General features: G+C 32.5%; 6 protein-coding genes across 13 annotated transcripts in view; 2 read left to right on the top strand and 4 right to left on the bottom strand.

Annotated features, from left to right (window-relative positions):
• The first annotated feature begins 191 nt into the window (after positions 1-191).
• On the top strand, positions 192-7,558 carry smid (nuclear valosin-containing protein-like smid). Of its 3 annotated transcripts, XR_016138079.1 has the most exons (13): positions 192-412; positions 491-787; positions 1,104-1,328; positions 1,417-1,746; positions 1,861-2,163; positions 2,427-2,646; positions 2,739-3,021; positions 3,151-3,607; positions 4,216-4,383; positions 4,451-4,777; positions 4,896-5,114; positions 5,186-5,402; positions 7,059-7,558. XR_016138079.1 is itself a non-coding variant. In XM_011645256.2 (12 exons), the coding sequence occupies exons 2-12, from the start codon at positions 632-634 to the stop codon at positions 5,309-5,311; spliced, it is 2,814 nt and encodes a 937-aa protein (XP_011643558.2). In that variant the 5' UTR covers positions 192-412; positions 628-631; the 3' UTR covers positions 5,312-5,637. The 3 variants fall into 3 exon arrangements, 2 of the variants coding, with proteins under 2 accessions (XP_011643558.2, XP_011643557.2); XM_011645256.2 differs by lacking the exon at positions 7,059-7,558 and having other exon boundaries at positions 628-787; positions 5,186-5,637; XM_011645255.2 differs by lacking the exon at positions 7,059-7,558 and having other exon boundaries at positions 5,186-5,637.
• On the bottom strand, positions 6,001-8,604 carry LOC105431214 (aurora kinase C). 3 transcript variants are annotated; one of them, XM_011645253.3, is made up of 5 exons: positions 8,246-8,604; positions 7,553-8,165; positions 7,338-7,472; positions 6,877-7,267; positions 6,001-6,337 (listed from the first exon to the last, which is right to left on the bottom strand). In XM_011645253.3, exons 2-5 carry the CDS (start codon positions 8,134-8,136, stop codon positions 6,245-6,247), a joined length of 1,203 nt encoding a protein of 400 aa, XP_011643555.2. In that variant the 5' UTR covers positions 8,137-8,165; positions 8,246-8,604; the 3' UTR covers positions 6,001-6,244. The 3 variants fall into 3 exon arrangements, with proteins under 3 accessions (XP_011643555.2, XP_011643556.2, XP_088927684.1); XM_011645254.3 differs by having other exon boundaries at positions 8,423-8,603; XM_089071558.1 differs by having other exon boundaries at positions 7,553-8,602.
• A 370-nt stretch (positions 8,605-8,974) lies between these two features.
• Positions 8,975-9,629, bottom strand: Tom7 (translocase of outer membrane 7). The gene is made up of 3 exons (XM_011645250.3): positions 9,372-9,629; positions 9,229-9,277; positions 8,975-9,136 (listed from the first exon to the last, which is right to left on the bottom strand). Exons 1-3 carry the CDS (start codon positions 9,469-9,471, stop codon positions 9,121-9,123), a joined length of 165 nt encoding a protein of 54 aa, XP_011643552.1. The 5' UTR covers positions 9,472-9,629; the 3' UTR covers positions 8,975-9,120.
• A 297-nt stretch (positions 9,630-9,926) lies between these two features.
• On the bottom strand, positions 9,927-11,105 carry RpII18 (RNA polymerase II subunit RpII18). The gene is made up of 3 exons (XM_011645249.3): positions 10,922-11,105; positions 10,340-10,492; positions 9,927-10,276 (listed from the first exon to the last, which is right to left on the bottom strand). The coding sequence occupies exons 1-3, from the start codon at positions 10,948-10,950 to the stop codon at positions 10,066-10,068; spliced, it is 393 nt and encodes a 130-aa protein (XP_011643551.1). The 5' UTR covers positions 10,951-11,105; the 3' UTR covers positions 9,927-10,065.
• A 270-nt stretch (positions 11,106-11,375) lies between these two features.
• On the top strand, positions 11,376-12,585 carry LOC105431210 (centrosomal protein 20). Its single transcript, XM_011645248.3, has 3 exons — positions 11,376-11,552; positions 11,865-12,074; positions 12,239-12,585. Exons 1-3 carry the CDS (start codon positions 11,525-11,527, stop codon positions 12,373-12,375), a joined length of 375 nt encoding a protein of 124 aa, XP_011643550.1. The 5' UTR covers positions 11,376-11,524; the 3' UTR covers positions 12,376-12,585.
• Positions 12,586-12,730: 145 nt separating this feature from the next.
• The window catches only part of LOC105431209 (something that sticks like glue), a 15,168-nt gene continuing 10,799 nt past the window's right edge, over positions 12,731-17,099 (bottom strand). For 3 of the 4 annotated variants that reach the window (XM_011645247.3, XM_089071529.1, XM_089071531.1), the window contains 2 exons: positions 16,166-16,393; positions 12,731-15,929 (listed from right to left, as the gene is read on the bottom strand). In XM_011645247.3, the coding sequence (XP_011643549.3) occupies positions 13,409-15,929; positions 16,166-16,393 (2,749 nt within the window). In that variant the 3' untranslated portion in view covers positions 12,731-13,408. The remainder of the gene's footprint in view (positions 15,930-16,165; positions 16,394-17,099) is intronic. The other variant, XM_089071530.1, reaches the window with a different exon arrangement.

Raw genomic sequence — 17,099 nt, 5'->3', positions numbered from 1 at the left:
AAGCCTAGATCCTCATGCAGACACCGACGCTTTGACACCGAGCGCTGATTGGTGAAAAATGGATAATGAGAGTAAATAGTAAAGATTCATTCGCCATTTTTTATCCCCACTCATTTTCCACCAATCAGCATCTGTGTCAACGTGCTGGTGTCTGCATGAGGATCCAGCTTCATCTAGTGATTTGCCTGGATGTGTTGTGTACAATTGGGTGTATCGTTGTTCGTTGTTGCGTATTTCGGTCGAGACTCCGGTTCGCCACTAATGTTTCGTTTGCCGGTTTTAACAGATTTTCGCGGCATTGGATAGCGGTGGATAGCGGTGGATAGCGGTGAATAGCGGTGTATGTACGTATCGATAGCGCAAGTGCATGTAGTATATGCGGATATACGTAGGACAGCGTGGGTAGATTCAGGTAAGTTGTTGCACATCGACGTGCATTGACACGAGTTTACTACTAAATTTGCAGAACTTACAAAGTTTGCGTTTGTAGAACTCACGCGCGTTGACGTAGTTGATGTGCATGTTATAATAGCCGAGGCAATGCACGAGTCAAACCGTCAAACGCCAAGTCACATCGATTCCGATTGAGAACCAGGCACGACTCACGACGAGATTTTCTTTTCATAGAGATATGCAGAAAATGGGCAAATTGAATTCGTCGATCGATATTATTCCCCTGCAAGGATCGAGTGGAGAAGGGTGGAATAGAGCGAGGCACATGGATAACAAATATAGGATGGATCAAAGACAATTCCGAGATAACTCTTTGATCGGTCGCGTGCAAATGGTAATGTCTCACGAATCGAGGTTATTTTTCTCTACGGTTTCTTTGAATAAGATAATGGCTGGATTCCGTAAAGAGCATATGCGCGCATTTATCTATAATTTATGTCACGTATATTATAATAAAATGCGCATACATGCGCTTTACGGAATCCAGCCAATATGAGATCACGGTACATACAAACGAGCGACGATGTGTACATATGCATGTACACATGTATATGTGATATGTACACATTTTCACATGAACAGAATATTCAAAAATCTATTAGACACAATGTGATCATAGAATCAAGTTTCATTTTATGAATGTTTTGCAGTATATGCATGAAAATGAAACTAAGGTTTATATCAATGTTGATGAAATGGCAGACGCGTTGCAAAGACGATATAGAGATTATCGTGGTAAAAAACGTGGTGCGTTTCGCGCAATGGTACGGAAAGCATACGACGAGCTTACCGAAATGTTTTCGAAGAAATCTTCAACACGTGAACGGGTGACATACGATGATGATGATGATGAGTTTGAAGATGTTGATGTCGAAGTATTTCAATTTATTCTTGTATTTTGCATGAATACTTTTGATATAATTTATTTTTAATATAATATTTAATAAAATCACATGATTTTAGTCAGATCCACAACGTGCCTCGATGGGCGATATGTTACTACAAATGTATAAAAAACCACAAAACAAACAAAATGGAAATTCGAGTGATAAAGAATTGATCGACATTAGCAGTGATGATGACGTTGCTAAAGTTGATTCTAAGACTGAACAAGATGCAAAGACATCTGAATCTAGATGTACAGCAACTGAGGAATCTTTACAAGCATCTTCAACAATCGCTTCCAAATCAGAAGCAACTAGCACTAGGCAAGAAACAATTACCGAAAAGCCAGAAACAGCACAGCTAGAATCGTCTACTCTACAATCAGAAATACCTACAAAGCCAAAAATAGTATGTATGCATTTGTATGTAATTTGTGATAAATTTTTAATGATTTCACAATGTTAAATTATAAAGAAAATTAAAAAATAAAGTATGTTTTTTTATTTGTTTTTGGCATTTTAGCCTGTAAAAGAGACAAAACAGTCATCAGTAGAACTTCCAAGAAAACGACAAAGAGAGAAAGAAAATGGCAATGGACAATTTTCAATCGCAAAAAGAGCGAAAATCATACCTATCACAGAATCGAAAGTTACATTTTCTAATATAGGAGGTAATGACAAAGTTTTCAAAACTGTTTGCAAATTATTAGCTCACATGAAACATCCTGAAATCTTTAAACGGCTCGGTATATCTCCACCAAGAGGATTTCTACTTCATGGACCACCTGGATGTGGGAAAACATTACTGGCATATGCAGTTGCAGGAGTAAGATATCTAATTCCAGAAAATCTCTAAAATTAGAAATATATGCTACGTTACAATTAGAAATATTATTTATTCAGGTTATTATGATAAAATGATAAATGAACTTGTGGTATTTTGTATATGATTGTAAATATGTATAGAAATTGTGTATACACAAAATTTCTCAGTTTCCCTTTCTTTTTCTCTATGGTTAATGTGATTAAAAGAAATTAGAATCTATGAGAGAAAAAAGAGATAATTAATAATTTGCACACTTTATGTAGGAGTTGGATATGCCTTTATTAAAAGTAGCAGGACCTGAACTTGTGGCTGGAGTATCCGGTGAAAGTGAAGCTCGTATCAGGGAATTATTTGAGCAAGCTTTAGCTCTTGCACCATGTGTTGTTTTTTTAGATGAGATAGATGCTGTTGCGCCACATAGAGCTACAGCTCAGAGAGAAATGGAAAGAAGGATCGTTGCGCAATTATTGTCGAGTTTAGATGGTAAAATAATTGATATTTCCATTATTATTTGTTTTGTATTATCATAAGTTGTATTACGCCATACGTTTCCTCTTTTCCTGTTTTCTTTTTAGAATTGAATCTTAATGAGAATGGAGACAGAGTACTGGTGATTGGTGCGACAAATCGACCAGATTCATTAGATCCTGCGTTAAGGAGAGCGGGACGTTTTGATCGTGAAGTGTGCCTTGGAATACCAGATAGAGAGGCCAGAGCTAGGATTTTGGCAGTACATACTGAAAAAGTTGTATTAGCTCCTAATGTTAGTTTATCAACAATAGCTTCTCTTACCCCAGGTTTTGTAGGTGCAGATTTAGTTGCTTTAATTAGAGAAGCTGCCATGGTTGCTGTAGACAGGTAAATATTTTTTACTAGTTACTAATATGTATATATGTGTTAATATACATGCATGAGAATATCAGAATATGCGCGTGTGCATATAAAACTTAAATGCGTTTATGCGTATAAAATGTAATAAATTTGTAGAGTATTTGAGGATCTGAATAGATCAAAACAGAACAAAAAATCAGCCGAAACAACTCAAGACGAGAAACAACCGGATAAGGAAGCAGAAATCTCAGCCGAAAACTCAGTATGTAATGTAATCGATACTAATGTTGCGGCAGAAGCCTCTACTACGATTGAGAATGATGCATTCTCAAGAGAGTCGCCTAAAAGTCCAACTCCGGAAATTGTCGCCATGGACATAATACAGGAACATTCAGCAGATTTATCAACTATGTTGGCTTGGTTACGCACCGAACCTCCACTTTCTCCGGAAAGTCTATCGACTTTATATATCGAACACAGTGATTTCGAAGCCGCGCTACGTGTTGTTCAACCTTCAGCAAAAAGAGAAGGTTTCGTTACAGTTCCCGATGTAACATGGGATGATGTCGGTTCTCTGCGAAATATACGACAGGAATTGCAGATGGCAATTCTCGTGAGTTTCGATTAAGGCTCGGTTTTCTTGCTGCAGCCATATTGAATTATGATGTTATAAGCGAGCATAATATGCAAAAAGTTTCTTGCGCCGTATAACTTTATTTTCCCTCTAAAAATATATTTTCATATTCTTAACATTTGTAAAAAATACCAGGAAGTAAGATATCTGTCCAATACATCACGTGTAAAATAATTCTTGAAATAATAGTCACTGCTCAGCTATCAGAAACGACTAGATTTAGCGATCCGATTTCTAGTAGCTGAGCAGTGACTATTATTTCAAGAATTATTTTATATTTTTACATAATCTATTGGACAGATATTTTATTTTTTGGTATTTTTTACAAGTTATAAAAATATGAAAATACATTTTTGAAGGAAAAGTCCAAAATAAAACTATACGACACAAGAAACTTTTGCATGTTATTTCTCGCCTGACATCACGTAACCCACATGTTGCCTCGAGAAAATCGAGTCTTAAAATATATTCCATCGAAATATATTTTTATGTGTAATATTTTCGATGTCTTGTGAGAGAATAGTTATTATACTATTTTATTATATTTGCGGCATGTGTATATAAATTTATAAACTTATTAATTGTAGGCTCCTGTCAAGCATTCTGAGCACTTTAATACATTAGGTTTAACAGCTGTTAGTGGAGTATTGTTATGTGGTCCACCTGGATGTGGAAAAACATTACTAGCTAAAGCCATAGCAAATGAAGCTGGAATTAACTTTATTTCTGTTAAAGGACCAGAACTCTTAAATATGGTAAGTTTCAACATTTCTATATTATATTTGAAAATTTATTTTTAATAATTTTATCGTATACTTTTAGTACGTTGGTGAAAGTGAAAAAGCAGTTCGTCAGTGCTTCTTAAGAGCGAGAAATTCAGTACCGTGTGTCATATTTTTCGATGAAATAGATGCGTTGTGTCCGAAGAGAACGGAAGGCGACAATTCTGCGACAGCACGTGTTGTTAATCAAATGCTTACAGAAATGGATGGTGTGGAAGATCGACAAGGTGTATTCCTTATGGCAGCTAGTAATCGTCCTGACATTATAGATCCGGCTATTTTGAGGCCAGGAAGATTAGATAAAATTTTATACGTTGGTCTTCCGAATGCTTCAGACAGAGTGGATATTTTACGTGCAGTAACAAAGGTATTTATACAAATATATAATTGAGAGAGAGAGACGCATTCACGTATCAAAAAATTGTTTTTTCTTCAAAAAAATTTGTCTCATTGCAATTAACATATATTACTAACAATATTTATAGAATGCGACAAAACCAAAACTTGCTTCTGATGTTGATTTGAATGAATTGGCATACAATGACAAATGTGAAGGTTATACTGGTGCAGATTTAGCAGCTTTGATAAGAGAAGCTGGTATGGGAGCATTGAAGGAAATAATAGCTGGTTATGGGCAACCTGAAATTTCAAAACGACATATTTTTCAGGCATTTGATAAAGTGCAACCGTCTGTTCGCGAAAAGGCGAGTATTCATTTTTTTTATTTTTAAATCGATATTAGATAGCACGAATAATAAAAATATAAATTCTGCAGGATATTAAACATTATGAAAAGTTGAGTAAGTTATATTCAGCTAGAGAAAGTTCTAAACTTACGCCAATGGATACACCAGTAGATGCACCAATTGTTGATGTAGTTATGGAGTCAATGGAAACATAAAGTACAATTATTAAAAATCTGTAAGAATCGATGAAAAACTCTTCCAATATCAATATCAAAATTTAAAACTTTTACACAGAAAAGACGAAAGGTACTTCCTAAACACTACGATTTAGTTTGCATATTTTTGTTTCATAAATGAACATAGTTTTAATATTGGATAATATTTTAAGATATATAATTAATATACAGACAAAGTATTGAGATGCATATATTAAGAATCCTTCATAAAATTTTCATCAGTTAATAAAAATTTAATAATTTTAGCAATACTCTCTTTTATTAAATATGTAATAAATATTCTGAAATAAAATCAGTTGCATGAGTTTTTTTTATTATTCTTGTAAACGATAAATGGCCATAAAAGATTTTTAAGGAGATTCGGAATTTGAATATTCAGGAGTTGAATAGTCAGGAGTCATTCTGGTTATGCAGATTAAGTGTTACGGATGATAAACAAAAGATCTTGAGTTCAATCCCGGCCGATTCTGTTAATTTCCTCATCTCTTATATTCTAAATATTTCTTGATATTTAAACAAGTGAATCCAAATGAACTTTTGCATGAACATTTTTATTAGACTTATCAATAGATATAAAAAAATTTGATTTGATTACTAATATTACTTTTTCATCAAATTTGCAAATAAATACTATAAAATATGATTTTATAAGAATCAAGAGTAACAAAAAAAATCAAATAACTTTTAATAAGAGAATTATGCTGAAATTTTACATAGATGTTCAGATACAATTTTTATATTTTTGATAATGCTTTAAGATACATATGTCCTTAAATACATATATAATAATATTAATACATCACTAATTCTCTGGTCAAGAGTATAAAATTACAATAAATTTATTATAACATTCATTCAAGCAGAGATATTTATCTCAATATAATTAGATAGTTTTGCTTAAGATTGAAGATCTTATACCTTATCAATTTTGCGATTTTTTACAATCCAAGGATGTGCAAGAACACCATCCATATCCAATCTTTTTTCAGGATCAATAACTATCAACTGAAATATAATAACAATATATTAGTTATAAGCCAAGTACATGTTAATAAACTTCTGCAAGATAAGGTAAATTTCAGAGAAGCAAGATCTCAAGTGCTGAATATATGAAATAAATTCAAATCACTAACTATATCACAAATTATATCACTAACTACATGCCACTATTTTTAGCTTACAATACAGCGGTTCTTTAATAATTCGATAATCAAATATTTTTGATATCAATTAAATATTCTTTTATTATCCTTCCTATAGGAAATATATATTGCAAAAAATATCCTCAGTTATGGATTGAACCTGGATCATGAATTTCCCAAGCAAGCATCTTATTCATTAAATCACAGAAGCTATGATAATATTTAGCACAGTATATATTTCCTATGGAGGAATAATAAAAAGGGATATTTAATTGATATCAAAAATATTTGATAAGAGATCTTCTTGCAAGGAATTGGCCTTGAAATATAATATTCTAAGAGTTAATCAAGTTTTAGAAAATGACATATATCACCAATAAATTTGAATTTTTGTGAACCTACTTTTGAAATTAAATCTCTTGCTCCTTCACTGACAAAGCTTGGAAATGTGTATCGCAACTTTTTTATATTTATATAAGTCTCATTATTAGTTGCTGCATAAAAAGGAGGCTTGCCAACTAAACATTCATAACATAATACTCCAACACTCCAAAAATCAACTGTATGATTATGTGTTTTCCCAGATACCATTTCAGGTGGCAAATAATCCAAAGTACCACATAAAGTGTCTCTTCGAGAGGAAGGAGCATGTACTGACCATCCGAAATCAGCTATTTTTAATTCTCCATTTAGTCCAAGAAGTAAATTCTCAGGTTTAATGTCACGATGAATAACACTTTTGCTATGGCAATATTTTAATGCATCTGCTAATTGAGCTATGTAAGTGGCTGTCCTACAAGTATAAAAATTCACAATTAATTTCAATTTTTTTGTGAGCAAAACAATTTTTTGTGAATTCCTACCTTACTTCATCAAATCGTTTATTAGCTTGATTATTCAGTTCTTTATAAAGCTCTCCTTTTGGTGCATATTCTAATATTAAATAAATTCTTTTATCATCGTAAAAATACCCATACATCCTCAAAATATTTGGATGCCTATACAAAAATGACAATATCAAATGTACTATTATAAAATAAAATATACTGATGAAAATAAAATAAAAAAAGTATGATACCTTAAATGAGTTTGAATTTCTATTTCTCTTCGTACCTGATGTAAGATTTTTGCATCATCTATTTGCGCTCTATAAAGCACCTTCATGGCTATTACAAATTGCGATCTTTTTTCTCTAGCCAAATATACATTACCAAATTTTCCTTTACCCAAAGGTCGACCGATATCAAAATCCGTCAATACCCATCTCTTCTGACTCTGATTTTCCTTATTTACATCATTTGTATCTGAATCAGAAATTTTCTGGACATTTTCACTTTTGCTATCTTTTATTTTTTCATTATTGTCACTATCAGACTTGCGTTGATTTTGTATAGAATCTACCGATTTACATATTGCTGGTTTTTGTTTAGGGGGTGGCATTAATTCAGTAGATTTTTTTGCAGTTTCTTTATATTCGTTTTCATTCTTATTATTTACCGTTGTGCAAATTTCACAGATATTTTCCTCACTTGTATTTTCTACATTTTTTGATGGAATGACCTCTGTTGAATCCGTTTTGGAAATATGCAAGCATTTAAAATTGCTAACTTTCAATGCTTGTATGACTGGTTGATGATTCATTTTGCTGTTTTCGTTATCCATTCCGAGTACTCAATACTTTTACTCCGATCCTATGTAATTTGATACAGATGATAGATGAGACAAATATGTCATTCGCAATAATTTACGTCTTCATATATATTTTACGCACGTAAAAAGAAAATATATTACAACTACATATACATCGCGCTATGTTCCGTTCAAAGTTTCAAATGTTGATTTAACAATTTCGGATGCACAAGAGATTATTAACAGAACACTACATCTGTCATATAAATCATTGCCTTGAAAGATGACGAATGATATGATTTTTCTTGGCAGCACTTACTTCTCCAGCGAGCAAAGATGTTGAAACGTGTGAAGCTCTTCAATCCTTCAAACGGTTTTTCAAAATAATAAATGCTTTTCGTTGATTGGTCAGTATGACACTGGCTATATTCAAGAATGGAATATATAGTATAGTATAGTCAGTATTCGGAAACTTAACAATGGAGTCTGCGCAAATTTATTCACGCAGGCCATGTTGTTAGGCGCCCCCAATGAAATTAAATATGACTGGAATGCATATATAGTAGCAAGACAAATTATAAATAAAGCCTATTTTTTTTTTATCTGAACTTCTTGGTATGTTTTTTTTTCTCTCTTTCTTTTGCATAGAGAAAAAAGAGAAAAAATAACTGATAAGAAAAATTATAAAAAAACAAAAGTCACAAAATTCATATACATGAAATGTTATAAATAGTTCTTCCGAGATTGTTTCACATATTTATATTACCTAGGAAATATTTTTTACAAGTCAGTCACGAATTTTTTATATTTTACATATCACGCAGGATGTGAACATCACAATACGTATTAGGAAGAAAGATGAAATACATAATTTGAATTAACAACGTAACATTTATTTACTTATTAAGATACAGTTCATCGCTCTGATAGTTGGTAATGTTTATAACTTTAAATAAATGTAACATCAATGATACCCATGATTTCTTTCAAAATAAACATGCTTGACAGGGGAGAAATTTACTGCCACAATAAGCTGTGAAAAATAAAGGATATTACAAAATCTGTAGTTCGAAAAAGAGCTGCTTGTACAAAGCAGCTCTCGAATTATTTATTTTATAATCTTACTTCATAAGGGTTAATTCAGGCATGCCTGGATCTGCACCTTTGCTGAATCCTAAAAATAAAATATTACAATTTTTAGCGTCATATTCTTGATTGTATCGTGCGAATAAAATAATATATATCGATATTAAAATTTAAAATCTAACCTAGAAAGAGAACGGCAGGAATAAAACCCCATTGAAATACGAATTTGGTCACATTCAAAACGATGGCTACTCTTTGTTTTGTAGTCGGATTTAAAACCATGTTGATTTTTTTGAGATTTTTAGTATTGTGGTTAATGCAATATGCCTGTGTTAATGTTTATAAATTCGTAAACCGTAACAGCACCGAACAACACGCGGTCACAATCAAACGAGGTTAAGAATCGATATGTTAGACTCATCCATCAGGCGCCGCATCGTCGCGATGCGTAAACATCTGTCTTTATTTAATATGATAAATGACAAAGATGAAATGATTCTAAACCACATTCATTAGGAGCAAAAAAATAGAATTTTTTTTAAAGGACACAATCTTTGTTGATTTTCAAGTTTTTTTCGTAATGATAATAGATGTGGAAAAGAAAGATAAAAAGTACAAAAAATTGAACTATAAAGAAAAAATTTTGTTTTTTTTATACATTTTCTGTCGCAATTTTCAAACTTAAAAATTTAGGATTTTTTAAATTTTAATTCTATGGAAACAAACGTGGAGAAATATTTGCAAGATGAACAATTTTTATTACTGATATAGTCAGATAATGTCAGATTTTAAAGTATTATAAGATTTATAAGTATTATTATAAATTATAAATTTTATACATAATATAAATATAATGATAAAATTCTACATTCAAGATTAATGATCTATTATAATTAATTCGTCAATGCCCCAATCCTCATAACTGTTATCAGGCAGATAGCGACGTATGATTATGGGAATCTTTCGTTGCTTCAATTCCTTCATAGCAATCTGCAAAGGATCTGTCTCTCCTTCTAATTCTACCATAACAGGAGCACACATTGCTATTTGCAATGCTCTTGTACCTAAAACTCTTGCCCTTTCATATCTAAAACATAAATTATACCATACAATTATAATTTCTACTTTCAATACTATACAGATTACATACTTGGTCATATATCTCGTCGTTATTCTCTTTGATCTTTGGACACCACCAGTAGCTTCATTAGCATTCAATAATTCAATGTTTTCGCCATCATCTTCCTGAGGCTCTAATTCAATGTTATCCTCATCATCTACATCATCAAAATCATCCGCAACTCTATATGATATAATTAAATTAATTTAACAAATAATTGCTTTTCAAATCTTTGAAGAAAATATATTTTGTTCACTCATAAACTTTTGTATTGAGTTATATCACATTTTTGTTAGACACAATTTTACTTTTGTTATATGCATTTTCGAGTTTGTATTAATTTTCATTGTATATTGGCTCAGGGGAAGCCAAGACCATTTTAAAGTAATAATAATAATCAACAAATGTGATGAACACATGAATTGTACCAATGTCAATAACTATTTCCTGGAGCTGTCTTAATTTGCCAGAAAGAATCTTATATATTAGATTAGAAAAAACTGACTATTTGATTAATTAATATTAATGTTGATTTATTAACATTAATTCTTTAAAGAGAAACACGAGTTAACCTCTATCTAATTTTGTAAATAGAAACTCTTCGTTACTTACTCGTCTCCATCAAAATCTTCATCGGCCATTATTTATTTATTTATTTGTCTACAAAATAATGTGACTTGTTCTTGATTTTGACAATAAAAATGATTTTTATCATCTATAAATTAATGCAAGAGCACTATGTTTTATTCCGCAGGTTAAAAGTGTATTCTAAAGTGAGGGCTGTGTTTCAACTACTACCAGCGCTGATAATATATAGTATACGTCACGTGAACTATAGATTTTCAATACTAGTAATATATATCATGAGCCAAAGAAGATATAAATCGACCAATCACATATGAAAATTCTCGAAAACATTGAATTCATACATTCATTGAATTCGGACATGTCGTAACGCATTGGAGTTTAGAAATTTGGAAATTATATTTTAACCAATCAGAACAAAAAGAACTAAAGCAACGAAATATGGTCGAATCGACATAGATTATTTTTTCTTATATATATATATATATATATATATTGCGAGTTGCGATCTTGGCATCAACACGAATTGTCAAAAGTTTAAATCACAGGCGGTACTGTATTACCGATTATTGTTTGTAACTTTATTATATTTTGAATTTTCGAAAAATATCGAGTGACATATAACGTGAAATGGCAACGGAAAAAGATTTAGTAAATGGTACGTAGCTGTAAATATTTATATACAAGTATTTCAAAATCAAGAAATATTTGACAAGTAATTTACAATTTCTGTGTCTTACATTCCAGCAGAAATTATACAATTCGAACAATACTCTTATCGTAACTACTATTTCTTAGTATTTTTTTTATTCAACATATTTTAATGTATGCCGAAAGATATTTTTTACTCTCTTTCTCTCTTTTTTTCTCTCAACTTTTGTCACATATTTCCTAACCATCTAATGATTAAAAATTCATCCGTTATTTGTATATTTATAAAAGATGACATGCTTGCATTTGAAACTTGCAGCTGTGCGAGAATCATTAAAAGCCGACGGAGATCTTGATCGGATGAAAGCAGAAATGCGCACGGAAGTGATAAAACTGCTTGATGATTCTACCAAAGAAAACAAATCGAAAACTATCAAGCCTTCTCATGATATTGTTTTTCTTAATGAACTCATTAGAGAATATTTAGATTGGATGGGTTACAAATATAGTTCTACTGTATTTATTGCAGGTATGTTATTTTGAAATTCGTACAGTCATATGTATCATTATACTAATAGTCATTATAATAAATATTATGTTAAAAACAAAATAATATATTTTTTTTCAAAGAAAATTTTTTGATGAATCAAATTTCGATTAAGCAATAAGATTCAATGAAAAATGTTCTTCCAGAATGTGATCTTCCAAAGCATTCCTTGGACCGTAAACTTCTTGCACAAGGCTTAGGAGTAAAAGATAGTGAAAAGAGCAGAAACTTACCATTATTATGTGGCCTTGTACAAACATTTACTAATCTAAAAAATAGCTAATTGTAAAATCTACTCAAGCATATATTATTCAACATTCAACTGTGATTTTTAAATGCTATTTATTTCATATGTATGTACATACAAAATCTCATACTTTGATGTCTTTTTATATATACAAACATGAAAACATATTTTGTGCACAAACTTGTATGTATACAGACGATTAAACTTTGTAATAAATTAAGAGAAGTAAAAAAACAAAAAGAAAAATGCACAATTTTCATCTGTCAAACACATCTATCATGTGGCTATGTATAGGCAAGCGTGCGTGTATATACAAAACAATGATAAATTACAATAAGCATACTGAATGCAAACTTTTTTTTGTTTTTATATGTTTGATAAGATACAAGAATATGTTAAAAGAATTTTATTTTATTTCGTGATTTTTCTTACATATCGACATTATATTATGAAAGTACAATATAACGGTGAGAGAGAAGAGACAAAGAGAAAGATATACATATAGATAGATCAGACAGAGAAAGAGATAGCAAAGATCCTAAATAAAATTGCTCTCTTATGTAATTATCAAGTTTTTAAAGACTTATTTCTTGACAAAATTGCCACGAAATTATATCAGCTACAATGTACATGGCTTATTGTAATAATGAACTTACATACAATATTTTAATGTGTCAAGTCGGAACATAATAATTATGCAAAGGCCATATGTTCTTTTTTTTCTCTTTAGTTAGTTCTTTCAGGTTAAAATAACTATCGTACGTGTTCTCTTAATTTTTTTTTATTTTTTTATTATTCATTGATCCATTACTTTGTTCCTATTGAAAGTATGTCTATCCTTTTTTCCACGCCAATAAATAGTCTACTAAACAATACCTGTTCAAAGAAAAAACGTTATCACACATTGAATTGTAATTATATCACGAGTACAAAATTATTAAAATTATTATGGATTTCCGTGATACTCGCGAAGCTATTTAAAGACAAAAAATAAATTTCTGGCCTTTTTCTATTTTTCTTGTAGCATGTCTTGGTTGATCAAACAAATAATAATGTATATCTAGTGGTGTCATTTATGCTTGGATTTTTTCTTCTTTTTTGACTGTTTGCTTTTGCTTTTTGATTTCTTCGATTTCTTTTTATGTTTCTCTTCGTCACTGCTGCTATCGGATGAATCAGAGTAAGTATCCGAGTCCGAACTGCTATCTTTTTTGACAGATTTCTTCTTCTTATGTTTCTTATGTTTTTTCCTTTTCTTCTTATGCGATTCATCACTGCTTTCGGAATCGGAGCTTGTCGTATCAGAACTGCTTGATGTGTCCTCGCTGCTACTGGATTTGGATCGTTTTTTTAGGGACTTCATTTCCATCTCCTTGTCTAATTCCGTTTCGTCGAGTTTCAATTTCTTCGCGGGTGGCAAAACTTTACCTTCCTCACCATCCGATTCAGAGTCTGAAGCCGAGTAATCAGGCTCGAAGTTTGCTTCGTCAAGTATACTACGCTTACGATCGGATACCAGTCTGGGATTTTTCCGTTGTTTCTTTAACGAATCAACCAGAGGCGGCTCGATGTTCTCATAACTAACCTTGGTCTCATTGCCATCCGATTTGTCTCTTGAGACTGTACTCTCCTTGTGCTTTTGCTTCTTTTCTTGATTTTTATCCTTATCTTTCTTGTGCTTTTTTTCTTTGCGCTTCTTATGCTCCTTGGATTTACTTCTGCTGCGGTGTTCCTTTTTTCTCTTCTTCTCCTCTCGTGACTTCTTATCACGTCTTTTCTCTTCCTCGTCGTCTTTCGATTTCAATAAACCAATCTTGGATATTTCTGTTCTTTTAAACGCACAAACCGAAGGAGGTGTTCTGCCTCTATGCTCGCGATCTCGTTCCTTATCACGATCTTTATCCATGCGCTCTCCCTTGATGTCATTCCTACTCGAGCGAAAATCTGTTCTACAATCAATTCTACTCTCTCTCTCTGCTTTCAACTCACTGCCATGCCTGTCGCCTCGGAAATCTGATCTCTCCTTTGATCGATCGCCTCTATCTTTGTTATCTCGTTTTCTCTCTTCCAAAAAGACCTTTCTTTCACTACTCGTTGTAGTTAGACTTAACGAAGAGGATTCAACGCGTCGCTCTAAAAGCGGAGAGGAAAGTCTCTTTTCCCTCCTAGGCGATCGACTCCTTGATTGACTCTCGTTCTTGGTGTCGCGTCTCTCTAGGAATCCCTTTATAGGACTAATCTTTCTCTCCTTGCTATCCTCAATCTTCTCGCCGAGTCTCTCTTTGGCAGACAGTCTGGTCGGCGAGTAGGCTGTTTCTGGAACAGGTTTGAATTTGGTACGATCGAGTTTGGCTTTTTTCGCTGGTTCGGTAATCTCGACATTTCTCTCGTTTCTACCAACATTAATCGTCACATTGACGCTCTTTCGTGGTTCTCGATTAGCAGACTCCACCGTCTCCAATACTTTAGGCTCGGGATTCTGGTACAGTATCTTCCTACTTTCGCTGATCTTTTTGATCTCAATCGGTCGAATCGCATTAATTGCCTTTTGGAATATCGCATTCTCCGCACGTTTCAGCACTTCCGATGTAACCATCTTGACAGATTTCGGTTCGTCCTCCCTCTGTATTTTTTCTGTCGGCGAGCCGCTCGCATCGTCGTCATCGTCATCGGGTTTTTCAATTGTGTCGTCTCTTTCCCATTTGGACAATTCAGGTATTGGCGCCAGAAACTCATCTTTCTTCGGCGATTTCTCCGCAGTTGCTAATAAGACGGTAGTGGCTTCTTTCGTCTCGGTTTGTGAGTGTTCCGAAAGTAAAGAATACTTTTCCGTGATTACAGTGTTGATCTCTGTATCATCTAATCCACCATAGAGGCTATCGATCGGCTTCATGTCTGACTTGAGTTCCGGAATCGGTTTAAAGTTTGGATTTGGCGGATTTGTACCAAATTCCGTACGATCTAAGCGACCACTGCCGGGACTGGATTCGTTGAATTCCGGCGGTTCTGGATTCATCGCCAGAGACTTGTCCTCGAATTCTTCCTTAATCGGTGCAATAGCTACCTCATTGGAAACGCATTCGATTCTATTTTGCATGTTATCCTCCTCATTACATGCCTTTATGGAATCAGTTTTGAGCGGCGAAGATAAAGTATCGTTATTTGTTTTACTTTCGATCAACAAATTGTCTGTCTCCATCGTTTTAATCGTTGGATCGTCTTTAGCTGCATCTTTCTGATTGGATTTTTTGTCCTTCTTTTTCTTCTTCTTCTTCTCTTTGTCATCACTATCTTTCTTTTTCTTCTTTTCCTTTATTTTCTTTTCCTTCTTCTTTTCTTCTATCTTTTCCTCATGATCTTTTTCTTTCTTCTTTGTACTTCGTTCTGGTGACAAATCTTTAGGATCGCCTCTGGATTTTTGCGAGTATGGACTTAAGCTCTTTCTATTCTTCTTTCGCTCCATCGAACGCCTCTCGTATCGCTCGTGACGATCTCTGTCTTTCTCAAACTCGTATTCGCGTTCACGTCTGTCTTTTTCTCGTAATCGATTCTTGTCGTCTTGTCTGTGACGATCTCGATCATCTCTGTAACTGTAACAATACATGAAAATAACATATACAATAATATATTTTTTAATATATTTATTAATTTTAATATATTTTGTAACAAATCATAAATTAACATAACACGTCTCCTGTTTCAGCACTATGTTAAACATTAATAAACATATTACAGTTAATAATTCATTAATTCTTGACTGTTTCTTAATTTGTACTTTAAATCGATTAAATATAAGTATTTGATTCCATTTGATCGCAAAACATACCGATCTTTATCATAATCTTTCTTCTCGACATGCCTATCATCGTCTCGACGATCACGAATGTGTCTATCATCCCGTTCTTTCTCCTTTTCTCTTCTATCACGCTCATCCTTCTCTCGTATTCTGTCCTCGTGTTCTCTAGGCGGGATCTGCCTATCGCGATCCTCTCTGTTTACGATTCTACGATCTCTGTCGTCTCTCTCGCGCATACGGTCCTCACGTTCGCGACCCCTTTGAAACAAAATATATCACAAATATATTTTATATTTCTTTAGGATGACATTTTCGAGTCTTCTGTTACTTTTACAAATATATTCCTTCGTAATAATATTTCCTTTATAAAATGCAAAATGGAGATGTGTGTGTGTGTGTGTGTGTGTGTGTGTGTGTGTGTGTGTGTGTGTGTGATGCGCATGGATGTGTGTGTCAATAATATTCCTACACTGTTGGAAAAAATGTGTTGAATTTAATATAAATCATCCCAAACGGTCCACTCAAAATTTTGTGTTAATTTAACATAATATGGATATGTTAATAGTAACATCGACACTATGTTAATATTTCAACAAATGAAATGTAAAAAAAAAATACTACTCTTGATCTTAATTTAAAGTTAAGTTTGTGTGTTATAATTAATATAATTTTTATGATAAAATTAACACATAAGAAGTGTCCTTTTTACAGTTTATAAATGTAACTGCTGAAACTTTTAATTGATATAATGTAAAAGTTACACTATTTGTTAAAAGTTTTATTTCTTCACTATTTTTACAAAATTATGATAGGAAAAAATTTTGAAATGTTGTTTATATCAAAAAATTCTATAAAAAGACAATTTTAAATTTACTTCTGAACGAAAAGAATAAATGCTTTTAAATTACAAGAAGCACTTATAATTTCAGGTGAAAAATTAAACTAACAATAACTCATATAATAG

The sequence above is a fragment of the Pogonomyrmex barbatus genome, unplaced genomic scaffold, assembly GCF_055798465.1.
Source record: "Pogonomyrmex barbatus isolate J1 unplaced genomic scaffold, ASM5579846v1 scaffold12, whole genome shotgun sequence".
Lineage (NCBI taxonomy): Eukaryota > Metazoa > Arthropoda > Insecta > Hymenoptera > Formicidae > Pogonomyrmex > Pogonomyrmex barbatus.
This window is presented reverse-complemented; position numbering and strand designations above follow the sequence as displayed.

Bases quoted from the DNA above. Each gene is read 5' to 3' on its own strand.
- smid (XM_011645256.2), top strand. From the start codon at position 632: ATGCAGAAAATGGGCAAATTGAATTCGTCGATCGATATTATTCCCCTG. The intron at 788-1,103 runs GTAATGTCTCAC...AATGTTTTGCAG, and splicing joins TGATCGGTCGCGTGCAAATG to TATATGCATGAAAATGAAAC. The intron at 1,329-1,416 runs GTATTTCAATTT...ACATGATTTTAG, and splicing joins TTGAAGATGTTGATGTCGAA to TCAGATCCACAACGTGCCTC.
- LOC105431214 (XM_011645253.3), bottom strand. From the start codon at position 8,136: ATGGATAACGAAAACAGCAAAATGAATCATCAACCAGTCATACAAGCA. The intron at 7,268-7,337 runs GTAGGAATTCAC...TTATACTTGTAG, and splicing joins AAACGATTTGATGAAGTAAG to GACAGCCACTTACATAGCTC. The intron at 6,338-6,876 runs GTAGGTTCACAA...ATTATATTTCAG, and splicing joins CAAGAGATTTAATTTCAAAA to TTGATAGTTATTGATCCTGA.
- Tom7 (XM_011645250.3), bottom strand. From the start codon at position 9,471: ATGGTTTTAAATCCGACTACAAAACAAAGAGTAGCCATCGTTTTGAAT. The intron at 9,278-9,371 runs GTTAGATTTTAA...TTTTATTTTTAG, and splicing joins TCCTGCCGTTCTCTTTCTAG to GATTCAGCAAAGGTGCAGAT.
- RpII18 (XM_011645249.3), bottom strand. From the start codon at position 10,950: ATGGCCGATGAAGATTTTGATGGAGACGA. The intron at 10,493-10,921 runs GTAAGTAACGAA...TATATCATATAG, and splicing joins GAAGATTTTGATGGAGACGA to AGTTGCGGATGATTTTGATG. The intron at 10,277-10,339 runs GTATGTAATCTG...TTTATGTTTTAG, and splicing joins ACGACGAGATATATGACCAA to ATATGAAAGGGCAAGAGTTT.
- LOC105431210 (XM_011645248.3), top strand. From the start codon at position 11,525: ATGGCAACGGAAAAAGATTTAGTAAATG. The intron at 11,553-11,864 runs GTACGTAGCTGT...TGAAACTTGCAG, and splicing joins GGAAAAAGATTTAGTAAATG to CTGTGCGAGAATCATTAAAA. The intron at 12,075-12,238 runs GTATGTTATTTT...ATGTTCTTCCAG, and splicing joins TTCTACTGTATTTATTGCAG to AATGTGATCTTCCAAAGCAT.